The sequence below is a fragment of the Orbicella faveolata genome, unplaced genomic scaffold (assembly GCF_042242905.1).
Source record: "Orbicella faveolata isolate gen_17 unplaced genomic scaffold, um_ofav_v1 contig_2, whole genome shotgun sequence".
Taxonomy (NCBI): domain Eukaryota; kingdom Metazoa; phylum Cnidaria; class Anthozoa; order Scleractinia; family Merulinidae; genus Orbicella; species Orbicella faveolata.
Genome location: NW_028301547.1, coordinates 10325142 through 10342901, shown reverse-complemented (window position 1 = coordinate 10342901; position 17760 = coordinate 10325142). Strand labels below are relative to the sequence as shown.

General features: G+C 37.4%; 1 protein-coding gene across 1 annotated transcript; it reads right to left on the bottom strand.

The window, feature by feature from the left end:
• Positions 1–199: 199 nt before the first annotated feature.
• On the bottom strand, positions 200–11542 carry LOC110044428 (uncharacterized). Its single transcript, XM_089289527.1, has 5 exons — positions 11006–11542; positions 7259–7591; positions 4368–4790; positions 2568–2818; positions 200–1952 (listed from the first exon to the last, which is right to left on the bottom strand). The coding sequence occupies exons 1-5, from the start codon at positions 11355–11357 to the stop codon at positions 1488–1490; spliced, it is 1824 nt and encodes a 607-aa protein (XP_089145653.1). The 5' UTR covers positions 11358–11542; the 3' UTR covers positions 200–1487.
• Positions 11543–17760: the final 6218 nt, after the last annotated feature.

Here is a 17760-nt window from a genome sequence, read left to right as displayed (position 1 = left end):
CATGAATTTCTGATGAAAAAAAAAAATGTTAAAAGAAGCCAAAAGAATATGGGACAAGTAAATAAAGTCAAACTTTGTGGGTGAAACAGGATCACCCCCACCCACCCCTCCCCTTGCTACCCTCTGTATGGCCTATGAGGGGAATACCCTACCCATCTTCCTGGCCATCAATATAAAAACAAAAAACAGGACTAGGTAATAAAATACAGCACATTCCAGGCCTGTCGTCACTATTATATTTTTCATATTTCATATGAAAATATCTATCATTTAAAGCCACTGTTATGGCAAAGCATGGATGGGACATAATGGTAAAAAATGTTTCATTGTTCTAAGTTAAAGCAAAACACCAAGCTATTCATTGACTTACAAGAATTCTCCAAAGGGTAAAATAAATGACTAAAAGCAGTGTGAGAAGCTAGGTAGAGTACATAAATTGTGACTGACATAAAAAAAAGTTTGAAATACGTTGTTGAATGACATTAGTCTTGGAGGTGAGCATGAGTTCTTAGCTGCACTGATCAACATTTATTGCAGCTGTCAGGATTGTTAAGTGTCTCAGCTTTCTAACTTTATAATCAAGGCTCGAAAAAAGTGCTGTCCGGTGGTCCACGACAAGCAGATTTTTCCACTGGGCAAGTAACTTTTCATTCTCACTTGTCCAATGGGCAAGGGCCCAGGCAGGTCATCTGCCAACTAAATAAAAGAAAGGTAAACTAAGACCTGCTCAGGGCAAGCAAATTTGAGAGCCACTTCTGTGAAGGGTAAGCTGGAATTCAAGTTTTTCTTGAGCCCTGAATAATATTCAGTGTTTTTCAACAAATTATGTCACAGATATACAGTTTTCTCTAAATTTTGCACTTCGTATTCATAAGCCATTCAATTTTACCCTGAGTCTGTAGATCACATTCAGGCAACTGCACTGACCACTCAGTGTTTTAAATACTGACCTAAGAACGTTTTTACATTATTAACCATTAATACATTTGTCAAGAAATAATTATTTACCATTACCTTCACATGGGAGTAATATTAATTATTATCAAGCAGCAAGTATAGTGTCAAAGTCTTGAGATCTCTACTTTTTCCAAACACCATTAAAGATTTCTGTAAAGCAAAAAGCTTTACATCAAACAAGTCAAACAGCAAGACCCTTGATGAATTTAAAACAGTTTCTTTCTTGAAAAAGATGGATATTCTTGAACAGTTGTATCAAAAATATTATTACTACAAATTTTTAATCAAAAGCGTCTTTTATACCAAGGATCAAGGCACACGTTCTCCATGTCCATTTGCAGACATTAATTCTAGTTTCTGCTTGTTGTGATTTAGCTGCAGAGGGTTACTCTAAACTGTCCATGACTTAAATACAATCTGCTGTTTGTCAGGTTGTGCATGAAACAACCACGAAATTCTACTTTTGCAAATCTATGTCCTAGATGTTAATGGTTTAAACTGTCATCTTTTTGTAGTTGACATTTTAATGTTCATCTTGGCCAGTGGTGAGCTTTACGAAGGCCAACTTTCCGCACCATTCTCTCTGAAACATCCACGGTTATTTCACGATTAGTCGCTAATGAAACTTGAGGACTACGTGTTTCTGGTTCTTCCACTTCCATGTCAACATCTCTTGGTGTTCCTGGTGCAGTGGCAAAATTAGACTGCTGTAGTCTATCCAGAGCACACTGAAAAGTTGTGCAAGCACCATCAATGTTTTCATCCAGCGAAAACATCTTTGCTAACTTAGATCTTGGTCCAATGGTCAATCTATCGAGTAGTATGAGGCTCACACGACAAAATCTCTGATTGAGTGCCAGTTCAAGCACATTTGCCAATTCTTGCAGGTTGGCATCTTCATTGTCTGGCGTTCTGATTTGCTCCATGATAACGTCATATGCTGTACCAAAAAGCTGTTCCATAGAAACATCCTCGTCAATTGCATACATGATAACCTACATACAACAAAGAAAAAACAGAGAGAGAAAAGTTCTTTAGTTCTTCAAGTGATTGTCTGGGTGAGCTGGTAGTTCTAAAAAGAACTGTTGTCTGTGACTGACATCTCAACAATGTACCAGAGCAGTCAAGTTATCTTCAGAGTATTTGCTACAGTGTTTGTCAGTTGCTCAGGTGTTGTAACTCTGGTTGCAAGTCTACATGTATTGGAACTGATTAGTTGAAGTTTAACTGTGATTATATGTTAATTGGCTGTAAGACGTCTGTAAAATTAGTTGACAGTGATTGGCCTGCTTTGCTATTAATGTATAAATAAATGGGTCAACTTGGATAGGCAAGGCTCACGAAGGAACTTTAAAGCTCGAGTTTATGGTAAAAAGTGTCTGATTGGAAAACACAAGGTTAGAACTAATTTCTATGCTTTACAGACTGATGGTACCATGAAAAAAACCATACAAACCCACTAAGGCAAAATACACACTTAAGTTTCAATCTGTCTATTGTTAATCATATTAAGTTGTTCTGATTGAGGCCATCTGTTCTTTTTGTCAGATGTCATGATGCAAGTTACAAATATTTAATTACATTTACTATCAACAGGGACACTTCCTTACCTCAGAAATAAGTTTGATATCCTGTATCTGAATGTATTGGCCACCTGTCATGAAGGAAATTCCAGTAAAAAAGTCTGCCATTAACCCAAGTGCTGGGTGACCTGCAAGATAGTTTGGAACTGGCTGGGATGTGGCCACAGTCACTGTATAAAGAGTTACAGCATTCTTTGCAAGTTGTCTGCACAGTTTTATCACATCATGGCCGTGTTCACATTTGTAGATTTCAAGGGTTGCCCTCCTATCCATCATGGCTGTAATAGAATGAATTAAAGAAATTCCACTCAGAAAAATAATTATATTTAAGGTGATCCCTTAGTATTCCATTGCACATCCCTAATGCGCACAATTTTCGTGTCATTAGCGCGCACACATGGGCGCATATGCGTACAAAACGTAAGAGATTTCTCTCAAACTAAGCTTGATAGTGAAATGAATGCTCCTTTTCTCTTAAACGAGCTTGGTGACCCCTACTTTTTATTTTATAATTTCAATGAGAACTACATCCTCAATAACTGAGAAAAAAATTGGCAGAAATCTATGGCTACATTTTTGGCAAATGAAATAAATACTACAGAGGGAGACATAACGAGCCCAACAGCGCATGTCCAAATTTTGTATCCTTTAAAGGAAAAAAATGCAGGGTATTTGAAGACATTTTTTTCTGGGACGTAGATGAATAAACAATCAAAGAAAGTCAAACTCTGTGTGATATAATTCACTGCATTACCAAAAATCAACTCTATGTGAATAACAGTATTTAACAGCATTGTGGCGTGAAAACAAGCACAATGACCCCCTCTTTTTACTACATTTTTAATATCTCCTTGTCTTGTAACAACAGCATACTAAGTTTCATCAGAAATCTATGGCAGGTTCTTTTACTAGGGAATCACCTTAATAACTGAATTCATTCGGTTCACATGTTTGGACTTTAAATTCGTCAATTTAAGGAAATCAACTTGACTACAATGGTGTAATGTTATGGAGATCTCATCTAACATAACATGCTTTACCCCTCATATAAGATCCTTCAACTGCCTTATGTTTGACCAACCAACATGATAGAAAACTATCACAATAATGATTAATTCTTCTAATTGTTTACTAGTTAATTTAATATTCATTAAATTTATATCTTCATGTTTTGTATTACGTGATTTAATTGTACATGTATTCGTTATTTTCCAAGTGCTCCATTATTGTTTTAGACAATAAGCTTTTGCAATACTGTAATCGTTATGGTTATGCAAATAAAGCTATTGCGCAGTACCAGAAAATGTCCATACTTCCCCCACAGAAGGGATTGGAATTTCCTGGGGGGTGGGGGTTGGGGGGTTCTCTAAGACCAAAAAAATTAAAGAAATGTATCAAGTTTATTTGGAATTTCCAGAGGGGTGGGGGGTCTTGGAAAAAATCCCTTCTGTGGGGGAGGTACATGTATGGATATTTTCGGGAACTACACAATTTGTTGTTTCAACTTCAATGGTCATCCTGCATAGCCAGACTTGTTTCCTTCATGTCTGGAAGTTCTTTTTATTACCTTTTGTTAACAATAGGTCCATTAATGTTCATCAGTAAGTCACATGGTTATGACAAATTGACAGAGTAGTAAACAGTGACTGATAATCTAATACTGAATGAGTAAAAAATGCCAAATTATGACTTCAATAAAAACAAACTTCTTACTTGTCATTAGTTGCCAAATTATAATATACCACAAAAATAAAAATAATGTAATTAAGCAGCATTGTTGATTATTGCACAATATCTAAATTTAATATTCTTCTTCTTTATACTCACGTAGTAATATACAGATTTTGATGGCATCCCTACGACACTTGGAACTATCAGGGTTAACATCAGCTTCACTGAGACGCAGCGCTGATGCTAGTCCATCAGCCAGCCCTTTAGTTGTACCTCCCTTTCCAAAACAACGCAGGTTCTTTATGGAGTTCTTCATTTCTTCTCTGTTTTCAGTAAAGTTCTGGGTGTGCACTGTACTGTTGATCAGGGGATTACCAGATCGCATGCCGCCCTGAGATTGCTTCTGGTGATTTTGGTAACAAATTAATGCCAGTCGGAGATGAAAGCCTTTTTCAAAGATGGCATTGACAAGATTGCACAGCTGAGACTTAAAGTGCCCTAACAAAGCAGGATTTGATGTGGCACAATCTGTCACCAGGATCAGGTCCAGGTTTTTGTCATTATGACAGCAAGCTGTGCCTACAACAAAATAAAACAAAAACAGCATATTTAACAATGGTTCCAAGGGAAATTGTGGAGGTGTGGTGGCCTTGTGGTTAGTGCACTTGCCTCTGGATCAAGTGGTCCGGGTTCAAGCCCCTCGTCAGGGCCATTCTGTTGAATCCTTACATGCAAGACACTTTACTCTCACAGTGCCTCTCTCCACCCAGGTGTATAAATGGGTACCAGCAAATTTAATGCTGGGGGAAAACTCTGCAATGGACTAGCACCCCATCCAGGGGGGAGAGGAAATACTCCTAGTCCAGTTCATACTGGAACTGGAGTTAAGTGCTGGCATGATGGTCCACTTGGACCATGTGCAGACTTAACCTTACCTTACCATAGGAAAATTAACTTTGTTATTTCTAGAGGTGTTCTAGTCATTAAATAGAACAAGTAGATCCAATGTGAGAACACAGTTGTCCATTAACATATCATGGGTAACCATATGGTGTTACCATCTGACATGTAGATTTCGTTTGCAATGTTGCCTTCTCAGATGCATTTGGCAGGAAACAGTTTCATTGTTAGATGTTGTATTATCTTGAAGTAGCCAAAGAGAGTACATGATGCTGAGGAAAACTAACAAGTGATTAATATTGCACATGCTTTCAACTCGTTTCGAATCTTCCCTTTCACATAGAAATTTATTTCATCCAATTGTAGATCGAAACACCGTAACTGAAAATAACAAAATTACAAACACGGGAATGAACATAAAATAACTAACAATGACCGAACATGAAGAATGCAGAAAAGCGGCAAATCGAAATAAACGAAGAAACTTACAAGACGAATGTGATGAACCAAAGATGAACCGAAAAGCTGTAACAAAACCAGAGACGCTCACAGAACCCAATGACGCTACTAACTGAAATAAATTATGTACACACGAGCCGAACTGATAGAGTATGCAAATGAACATAACATATACAAAAGGGCACAAAACAAAGGAAACTAATTATGTGAAACTTAACACCAAACGCGAAGCTAAAAGTATGAACAAATCTCAAATTCTGGCGCCTACAGTGATAAAATAGGTACTTGCATTGATTTTACCTAGTAGAAATTCATTAATTATTTTCCTAAAAGACCTACCGTAAACTTCCAAAAGTAATGACCCTTGTTTAATACTTTCGGAATTAGCAGCCTTTGGGACTCGTTACCTTCAGGGGGTCATTACTATCAGGGCGTCGTTACTTTTGGGGAGCAAAAAATGTCATATAAACTTGTACAGATGAGCTTTTTTCACGAAATAATTGTAAAAAACAGAAATTCTTAAAAACAGTTCTTAAAACATAATATAAAATTCTTTGTTCCAGTTTAAATCTATGTTGCTGCCACATGGGTTGGCTCCTCATGTCTAGACCGTGTTCCCAGTGGTTGGCAGGAAAGCTTGTCAGATTCCTTTGTTTCTACTTCATGATGTACTGCTATGTTAGTCTGCTGCAACAGTGCACTGGTCAAGTTTTCAATTTAAATTTAAAGAAATGGTCCCTCTAACATGCTTCTGTTGAAAATGATATTAATTTGAATCAAAGTTTCCTATAGTATGTTCCTTTTACTTGAAAAAAATTCTACAGATCTTGTTTCAACACGACAAAACACTGTAAGTGGTGAAGCACAAAATAACTGCATTCGACAATGCTTTGTGGTGTAAGCAATACCTTCTCTTGTTGAAGAGTGCCTTACATCAAGTTACCATAACTAACTTTCACCTGACTATTGATTGGAAAATAGATATACTATTGAACCTTGGTTTCACTTTGGGGTGGGGGGGAATTGGGGATGGGCTCACTACTTTCGGAGGGGTCGCTACTTTCGGGATTTATTAGCGGCCACAATTTTTTGATGTTACTTTGGGGGGGTCACTAGTTTCAGAGGGTCGTTACTTTCAGAAGTTTACTGTAGTTACTTTGGTGTAGACATGGAAATATATGATACTATAGTGTAGATGGACCATATTAGGTAAATTACATACTAAAAACTTACATTAATCAGTGTGGGAAGGTACCTCTGTAGCACTTTTTTCTTACTTAGCACCATTGTATGTTGAAGTGCAACTGTCTTAAGAATAAATATCAGGTTTTTGTTGCAGAGATCAATTTTTGTATACTCTTCATACACGTAGCTTGATTGGGTGCACAGAATGCATTTTTCACACTTTGAAATCTTATAATGCATGCTAAAACTTAACGCCAGATTTGCATGGTTGATGCCATTTTCTTAGCTTTCACATAATGGACACTACTTTTGCTGACACACTCCCTCTTATTTTGCCAGAAAATAAACTTTTATTAGTTTATACCTTTTCATAGATTGCACACAGAACATGTGGCACACACAGTGCAGTGGTACATGCCAATATAAGCCTATAATTGAGCTATTAAAATTTCTTATAGCATTACTCATTTATTTATTGTTTTGAAGTTTATGTGATAACTCACCAGCTGGGATGGTCAGTGATAATGAGCGTGTAATTGGCTGCATTACGATTTGAGATTCATTGCCGATTGTCACTGCTTTGACTCCACAAAGGCCAAGCCCAGGGTCCTTGTTAATGGCAGCCCAGCGAAGTTTGTCCATCACTTCTGTTCTCTTGGGTAGTTCAAAAGTTAAATTAAACCAATTGTCGCCCACTTCTTGACTTCCTACAAGGCATATTTCCGAAGGATGGAGACGCAACGCAGCACACATATTAATCACCAGTTTTTCCTTTGCCTCTTTCACATTGTGGTCTGTTCTTTGTGCACCAATGGTAAAGCGAGCTATTTCCATCTCTGAAAAAGAAACATTTCACTAATAAACCTAGCACTGTATGCTTTCCTACCAATAGCTATACTCTCCCAAACATTCAGGGCATTGCCTCATAGTAGGCTGACCTCTACCCTAAACTGCTGCCCTGAACTGCTATCCTAAACATAACCCCCAGTCAGTCAGCTTCAGTCCAGAGGCTTTTCCCCAGGAAGCCGGACTGACTTCACTAAATTACCCCTGGCATGATCAATTAATGACAATCCATCATCAACAACCCAATCAATCAATTGATAACAATCAATAAGAATAAGTTAATTGCTACTGATTGCTAATCTTAAGCTTGAATTCTCTAATTGCCATTGATTTCCATTGATTGTCATAGTTTATTAATTAATGACTGTTATCGAGCTGCTTATTTTTTGGTAGTGTAGATCTGCTCATGGTCGCATAAGTGCCTGGTCAGGGCTTGACACTAACGGTAGCTAACTAGCCACAGACTAGTAGACATTTAATTTGGCTAGGTTTTCAATCTTTGGCAAGTAAACAAAATGAAATTGGCCAAACTAGTTTCTGTCTTCCTCAGGGAAGACAAACACAAACACTTTTCTCAGAAACAAGGCCAGAATTTCATTGTGGACGTACCATGCTACTGGGCACATGCTGTTCATCACATATTATGCAAAGTTAAGTTGTTTACTTTTTGCTGTGTGGTACGTCAACTGGTAACTGAACACGTTATGTTGAAAGAAATATTTGACAAACAAGACAGCATTTTCTAAAGGAAATATCAATTTTCTTTTTTGCTATGAAATTAGTAAAACAAAACATGAGCTTCCTAATTATTAAAATCATGCACGAAATCGTGCGGAGCTATAAAGGGATAACAATTCATTTATTGTAACAAGACATGGGTGATTTGACTCTGGGAAGAGCACTAAGAGGCCAACTTTTATGGATTGATATAACCATCTATTTTGAGAGAGAGAGGCAGAAATTGAGCCTAAACCATGCTTGAGAGGCGGAATATCTTTGGGGCATTATGGACTTCATCTGGAGAGAGCATCCTGTACTCTGGAAACCCTAATGAAGATGATCCTTATGTGAAGGGATCGAAGTGGAACTTAGATGTATCTCGTCAAGGATGGTTGTGGATAGCCTGCTGGCATGACAACGAATCATCAAAGCAAGATTAACCTCCAAATGCAATCAGATTTCACTGTATTTCTTCTGTAAAAGCATTTCTTTTTGACCTTCTAAAACGTCAATAACAATCAATGAAAATCAATGTCAATCTATGGCAGTTAAAAACATGTTTTGACCATCAATTGGCCATCAATTTGCAACATCAATTGATTGCTATTGATTGTTATCGATTTCATTAATTGATCACGTCAATAATATTACCAGAACCTAAATTATTACATCTATAGCTAATCCTGCATATAAACAGCGTAGTCAATCAATAAACCAATAATCAATATTAATCGATATTAACTGATAACAATTGATATCAATTGAAGATTGATATTGATTGCTGATAGCAATCGATGAAAATCAATGAAGAAAAAAGCTGAGAGTTATTGATTGTTCGATTGCTGATACTGATTGATGGCGATTGATTCATCGGTTGGTATCGATTATTATTGATTTTTATTGTAAATTATTTTTGTCCTTTTACAAGTTACACTGATAAAATGTTTGACAAAATTTGTCTGTATTGGTTTTATTGAGTCAATTTATAATTGCCTGCACGTCTCGTACAATCATTTACAAAGTAACAAGAAAAGAAACAACTTGCAGAAACATTTTGGGCTTTATCTCTTTCTTTGCTAGTTTAGGACGCCAGAAGATGTGCAGCCCAGAGTAGCAGTGTAAAACCTTCCAGTCTCTTTGCAGTGTTGGCATTAAGGTGAAGCAAAATAAACAACAGAGTCAAAGCTCTTACTAGTGATTTCAATTATTAGCATTAGGAAACAAATGTAAGAATAGATCTCAGAGTAGGCCAAAAGGAAAATATATAAACAATAGCCTCCATTTGGTGCAAAAATATGCTCGCATATTTGTCAGTGAACATTATCTGATCTGAGAAGTGAACAGTTTTCTGAGAAAGTAGCTTCAGGAAATGTCCAAGGACAAATATTTGAGCATATTTTTAAAGTCAAATGGTGCTAAATACATTTGACACTTAAATAAAGTTATTATTATTATTATTATTATTATTATTATTATTATTATTGTTATTGTTGTTAGGGAGGCGATTGTGTTTTGCCAGCTTTCGAAAACAAAAACTACACAGGTTGTGACTGTCTCAATGGAAATGGCCGTATGGCGAAATCCCGACCAAGAAAGAACCAATCAGAACGCTCGGATTTACCTCAGGACTACCTTGCCATTTAATAATCTTGGATATTCTCCAATTTTAGCTGGGGAATATTCGGTCACGTGATGCATTTAGACCAATCCTGCACCAGGGAAAATATTTGATGGATTATAAATAAACAATAGCCTCCACTTGGCATGAAAATAGGCATGGACATTTGTCTACAGACATTATCTGTTCTAAGAAGGGACAGTTTTTCAAGAGCATAGCTTGAGGAAAACTGTGAGCTTCAAGGAACAGATAATGTCCAAGGACAAATATCCATGCATATTTTTGTACCAAATGGAGGATATTGTGTTTATTATCCTTCTAATAATATACATGAAAAAATTCCTCGATTCTGATTGGCTGAGAGTAGTACAGTTCAAGTGTAACACCAGTGCAAAAAGTGTAACACCCGTGCAAAAAGTGTAACACCAGGGCAAATTGCACATTGTAATTGTGGATTATGATTGGCTGAAAGACAATAGGAAATTTTCGAAGCCAATGATATTACAAAAAATGATGAGGAAAATTTTGTGTGGAAACTTTGAAAAAAGTTTTCTTGAATGAGAAAAATGGCTTCAAGAAAGGTCTTCCAGCACTTCCCCCACGCAAATTTTTTTATATTATTAATAAGTAGTCATACGGTTTTTCTCGTTCAATTTGGAAATAATTTGCACTTGTGAGTTTTTCAAAAAGCTGAAATTGCACTTGCCAAAGTGGCTTGTGCAGTTTCAGCTTTTTGAAAAACTCACTCGTGCAAATTGATTCCAAATTGAACTCGAAACCGTATGATTACCAATACAAGTATTTTTTGCAACACACAGTTTTGAAAATTGGGGAATATTCTTGGATGTTCCCCAGTCCTAGCTGGAGAGTATTCGGCACGTTTTGACCTATCGTGCACAAGTGAAAATATTTATAGGATTATAACGATTGTTACCGATTGCCGATAGCAGCCGACTGCTATCGATTGATTTCCGATATCGATTTTTATCGATTGACTACTCCTGGATATAACCCAACCGGCACCATTCCCTGAACACTTGACCTGCCCAAAATACATTTTTATTACCTGGCAACTCAGTTTCCACTTCCAAAGAAGACTGCTTAAAATCTCTGACACGTTTTGCGAGATCAGATCGTTGCGCGACAGTGAAAAGTTGCTGGAGGTTGTCCAAGTTATCTTCTCCTAGGAGAGACTGCTGCATCATACGAGTAAACAGTTGTCTTGGAGTCAGGCACTTCTCTAAAATTCCCAATGGAATATTTTCGTGGAGTAAGAATTTCAAACCTTCGAGCTGATCTTGTTCAATTTCGAGGGAAAGTCGCTCTAAGAACGCTCGGAAGCGGTTGACATAAATAGGCCCGGAAATAGGCTGCTTAGTTCTTCCACTCACAACGACTGGTGCGCCGCCATGATCCATGGTGCAAAACGCCTGCCGATCTGAATGGCCTGAACCCTAGCTTCATCTAGTTTTCAAACGTTGGAGGATGCTAAATGGTAAAATTTTGACTGTATATCGTAAAGCGTAAACAAGTCGTGACCAAGCACACAGCAACAGCCATTCCAAGTACGAGGAACAGTTACTACGAGGGACATTGTAGTTACCATAAATGACGTACTTACTGGTTTGCAAGGGTTGTGGGGGTCTGGGTACGTGTGTGCAGGACATATGCTCTTGGTTGTTGGGTCTTCTCTGATAGTGGCTGATTGGGTAACGGTTAGAAAAATATCACCAGAAGTAATTAAAATATTAAATGAAGCTTACCTAAAAAGTGAGGCTTAATTGTAATTCTGCGAGTTATTGGTCAGGAGGGAGACTTTGTAAACTTTTTGGTGGGCAACGCATTCTCTGTCCACCATTCTACTCCTTTCTGAGCTCGATTCAACTTAGACCAGTGACGTAGCAGAATCAAGGTTAGGGGCTGGGGTACCCACTACCCGTATATGAGCTTATATGCGAAAGGAATTGTGCGAGAAGGGCTCTCTTGAGTCAAAAATTGGCGAAGTAACGAGTAAAATTGAGATAAAAAAGAAATTTCAGGATGAAGAATGATAGGAAAATAGTTTGGTTAGCTCATATTTTTGTTTTGCTATACCAGTCGTTACATAGAAGACCAAAACTACTAAGGGCCTGTTTAAAAGGAGAGAGGGTTACCCTAGCAAGCGGGATACCCTAGCTCTCACACATTTCCTTCTTTTTTTCTTCGTCGTGTTGCAGCTAGGGTTACCCGGGTAGGAGGACAATCCTATCTGCGTGCTAGGGTTGCCTAGGCAGGCGGGTTAACTTTTTCCCTTGTAAACACTCCAGGTAGGATTAACCCGCCTACACGGGCTACCGTTCTGATTATTTCCTGAGACCCTTTGCGTGTAACCGCATAAACCTACCTGTGAAATTTTGCTTGTAAACCCGGGCTATCTTTTGCCCTCCAGCTAAGGTTAAAACCCGCTTGCTAGGGCCTGACCCTCCCTCCTTGTAAACAGGCCCTAAAATATTCTTGACAACGCTAAAAATTTGCAGTTGTTCAACTACCTGATTTGACCGGGTTTTGATTTTCAGTGTGAAATTTTCCCCGGGACATTTTCAAGGCCAAGTAAAGCTTCAGCTATTTGATTTGAGTTAGTTGCCTTCGTGAATTTAAAAAAGCAATTCGGGCCATGAACCTAACAGATGTGTTGGACGGAAGATGCAGCTGCTATGCTTGCTCAACATAATAATAATACAACCAATTTAAGTAATCTTGAACTTATTTTTTAACTAATTAGACCTATAAAACATACTTTTAATTATTAACTACCTATATATTTTATATAATATTAGTAATTTATATTTTATATTTGTATTTATGTTAGTGTCCCCCAATTAGTTCTCTTTAGCTAAATACTCCGACACTCAAATAAAGTTTATGTATGTATGTATGCATGCATGCATGCATGGATGTATGTATGTATGTATGTATGTATGTATGTATGTAGGTAGGTAGGTAGGTATGCAGGTATGTACGTACGTACGTACGTATGTACGTATGTATGTATGTATGTATGGATGGATGTATGTAGGTAGGTATGTATGTATGTATGTAGGTAGGTAGGTATGTAGGTATGTACGTACGTACGTACGTATGTACGCATGTATGTATGTATGTATGTACGCATGTATGTATGTATGTATGTATGGATGTATGTAGGTAGGTATGTATGTATGTATGTACGTATGTATGTATGTATGTATGTAGGTATGTATGTACGTACGTATGTATGTATGTATGTATGTAAGTAGGTAGGTATGTAGGTATGTACGTATGTACGTACGTAGGTATGTATGTATGTATGTAGGTATGTATGTATGTAAGTAGGTAGGTATGTATGTATGTAGGTATGTATGTATGTATGTACGTACGTACGTACCTATGTATGTATGTATGTGTGTATGTAGGTATGTATGTAGGTAGGTAGGTATGTAGGTATGTACGTACGTACGTACGTATGTACGTATGTATGTATGTATGTACGTATGTATGTATGTATGTATGTACGTATGTACGTATGTATGTATGTACGTACGTACGTACGTAGGTATGTATGTATGTATGTACGTATGTATGTATGTATGTATGTATGTACGTATGTACGTATGTATGTATGTATGTACGTACGTACGTACGTAGGTATGTATGTATGTATGTACGTATGTATGAATGTATGTATGTATGTACGTATGTATGTATGTATGTATGTACGTATGTATGTACGTATGTATGTATGTATGTATGTACGTATGTATGTATCTATGTATGTATCTATGTATATATTTACGTATGTATGTATGTAGGTATGTATGTATGTATGTATGTACGTACGTATGTACGTCTGTATGTATGTATGTATGTACGTATGTACGTATGTATGTATGTACGTACGTATGTATGTATGTATCTATGTATCTATGTACGTATGTATGTAAGTAGGTAGGTATGTATGTATGTATGTAGGTATGTATGTACGTATGTATGTATGTATGTACGTATGTACGTATGTATGTATGTATGTATGTACGTACGTACGTATGTATGTATGTATGTATGTATGTACGTATGTACGTATGTATGTATGTATGTACGTACGTACGTATGTATGTATGTATGTAGGTATGTATGTATGTATGTACGTATGTATGTGTGTATGTATGTATGTATGTATGTACGTATGTATGTATGTATGTACGTATGTATGTATGTATGTACGTATGTATGTACGTATGTATGTATGTATGTACGTATGTATGTATGTATGTACGTATGTATGTGTGTATGTATGTATGTATGTACGTATGTATGTATGTATGTACGTATGTATGTATGTATGTACGTATGTATGTATGTATGTATGTATGTACGTATGTATGTATGTATGTACGTATGTATGTATGTATGTACGTATGGATGTATGTATGTATGTATGTATGTATGTACGTATGTATGTGTGTATGTATGTATGTATGTATGTACGTATGTATGTATGTATGTACGTATGTATGTATGTATGTACGTATGTATGTATGTATGTACGTATGTATGTATGTATGTAGGTATGTATGTATGTATGTACGTATGTATGTGTGTATGTATGTATGTACGTATGGATGTATGTATGTATGTATGTATGTACGTATGTATGTGTGTATGTATGTATGTACGTATGTATGTATGTATGTACGTATGTATGTATGTACGTATGTATGTATGTACGTACGTATGTATGTATGTATGTAGGTATGTATGTATGTATGTACGTATGTATGTGTGTATGTATGTATGTATGTACGTATGTATGTATGTATGTACGTATGTATGTATGTATGTACGTATGTATGTATGTATGTACGTATGTATGTATGTACGTATGTATGTGTGTATGTATGTATGTATGTACGTATGTATGTATGTATGTACGTATGTATGTATGTATGTACGTATGTATGTATGTATGTATGTACGTACGTACGTATGTACGTATGTATGTATGTATGTAGGTAGGTAGGTAGGTATGTAGGTATGTACGTACGTACGTACGTATGTACGTATGTATGTATGTACGTACGTATGTATGTACGTATGTATGTATGTACGTATGTATGTAGGTAGGTAGGTATGTAGGTATGTACGTACGTACGTACGTAGGTATGTATGTATGTATGTATGTATGTACGTATGGATGTATGTATGTATGTATGTATGTATGTATGTATGTAGGTAGGTAGGTAGGTAGGTAGCCAGAGCACTGAGATCCAGAACAAAAGAACATAAAAGAGCCGTCCTCACATGTGACAAGAACTCTCTTTTGGCGCAACACTGTATGAAAAACAACCACGAATTTGATTTTAATAATGTCAAGGTCACAGACCGCTGTCCCTTGTGGTCGCGTAGATTGTTCTTGGAAGCGTGGCATTCCATTCGCGAACCGAACTCAATTAATGACCACGCGCATATTCCAGACATTTACAAAATGCTAAATTAATCCCTAGCGAGCTCCTCACATCTATATATACATCTACGCCGTTAACATCTATTTCATCACTGAAGAAGGTTAAAGTATTTTAGCCGAAACGTCTATTTTAAGATTTTTAAGTCAGTGACAACAACTTTTAGGATTTTAACAAAGGGTTATAAATGTACAAAGATCATATTTCCTGTTTCGATTATGAGTGTTGCTGAAGCTAAGGAATGGCTTATGTTTTATCGGTGCACACATACACACACAGAGTGACGACACACTCGACTGCTCCAGAATCAACTGTATTCTACTTTATTGCAAGAACCAACGTCTTCAGTGATCGTAACCGAGTTCGACATGACTACAATTTCTCAGACATGGGCAAATACTTAGTAGCCATACTAACTGAATCACGCGGGGAGGGGGGAGAGGGGGACTCCCATATAAAAAAGGAAGAGGTGTTCGTCGTACCTTTTAGAGATTAAACAGTTTGGGTATCTCTTAGGGTGTTCAGTCTCAAAAGGTTCAAAACGGGAGATTTTGTGGTGACCTTTACCTTTTAGGATATATATTGAGCCGAAAAAAATACGACAGGAAATATGGTGTTGATTTAGAATTGTTACCTGTTAGGGGTGAAAAACATTTCAAGCCACGCTCACAAAACAGGATCTTGGTATCTCTTAGGGGTTCTTTTCGAAATTTCCGACGAGCACCTCCGTCCTTTATATGGCAGTTGCCCCTCCCGGGGGAGATGGGGTGGAGTGGGGGGGGGGGGGGGCTGAATCCTACGCTAGAACTTACGTAACCGCATACTTTCATGCTCACTTTACAACAAAGGGTTATACAAAGATCATATTTCCTGTTTTGATTATGTAACATGCCATCCAAAATTGTTTGGTCACGCTCTGTGACAAAACGTCGCTGAACAAACGTAGTCGTAATCGCAATCAGAAGCGCAGAGTGATACGATCTTGTGCAAATCAAACCATCGGATCCGGAAGCAGAACACCGATTCCGATTATGACTCCGTCGCTCATGATCTAGTGAAAGTCGGAAGTAGAAGAATAGACCAATAAATCCGGGCCTTGTGATTGGTAGGTTCTTCCGCTGCTGCTTCCGACTCTGACAGTCTAGTTTTCACCGGATCATACAACTTTATAGCTTAACAAGAGTGAAGGTGCTGGCCTCAAAAATGTGTGAAGTGATTCCAGTTGAAATTAAATGCGTGCCTTTTAATCAATTTTAAAAAGAATGTAAGCCGTTTCTCCCTTTGTAGCCGGATATGAGTATCAAAATATTTATATTAGTTTATGTTATATTACACTGCATACTCTTCCCAAGTTAACTTAAGTTAATACATACTCTGCTGTATAATCCTCAATAAATTTACTGTGGGAGTGGCCAACTCGAATTAAAAGCTTTTCCTCCCTTGGCCACTCACTGCACACTTTTCTTTTATTTGAGGTAATTTTGCATTTTATTATTTCTTTCTGATTCTGTAATTTTGGTCATTTCTGAAGTGAAATCTATGTAATTAAATTAATTGTAAATAAAAACTGAATTGAATTAAATTAATCATAGGCACTGGAGTTGTTGATATTTCCGACTCTAATTCCGTCGAGTTTATGACTCTGCTTTCGAATTCATTTTCGATTTTCACTAGATCATAAGCGTTCTTTCGACTCCGACTACGACTCAGACTCCGTCGCTAGTAAGAACCAGCCTTTAGCTAACACGAGTCTAAACGACATGAAAGGAAACCTAATTTCTGTTTTACATGAAATTGGCAACTCAGATCAAACCAGAGACAATGGTGCGGGGGGGGGAGGGGTAAACCAAAAAAAGGCTTCTAAGGGGGGATGCCCTGCCTAGTGTCCATACACTTTTGGGTGGAGCCTCCCTGTTTAGTACATTTATAGATAATAGACCCCCAGGAAATGGTGTTAAAGGGGAAGGGGTCCCCCTCCTTCCATCCACACTTTGCCTTCCCCCGTTTAACGCCTTCAAGTAATCTAACCATGGTTCTCACATTTTCATTCTGTAGCTGAAATCCTTGTGTGTGACTATTCAAATTTATACCAGGCCTTAAAACTACAGCCAATCAGAATGTAGGAAGCTGTAGTATACTCAATGTTTTTACACGCAACCTTTCCATCATGCGCAGCATTGATTGTGCTGGCCATTGTATTTTCTATGGCATGGTTTAAAATAGCTATGTGACACTTTCTGGTGGTATACAATGGATTATTCCACTTGTCACTTGAATTTTCTTCGTATACACCAAAGACTTAAGGCTTGCGTTCATACCTAGAAAATAAAAGCGACAGGTGGAA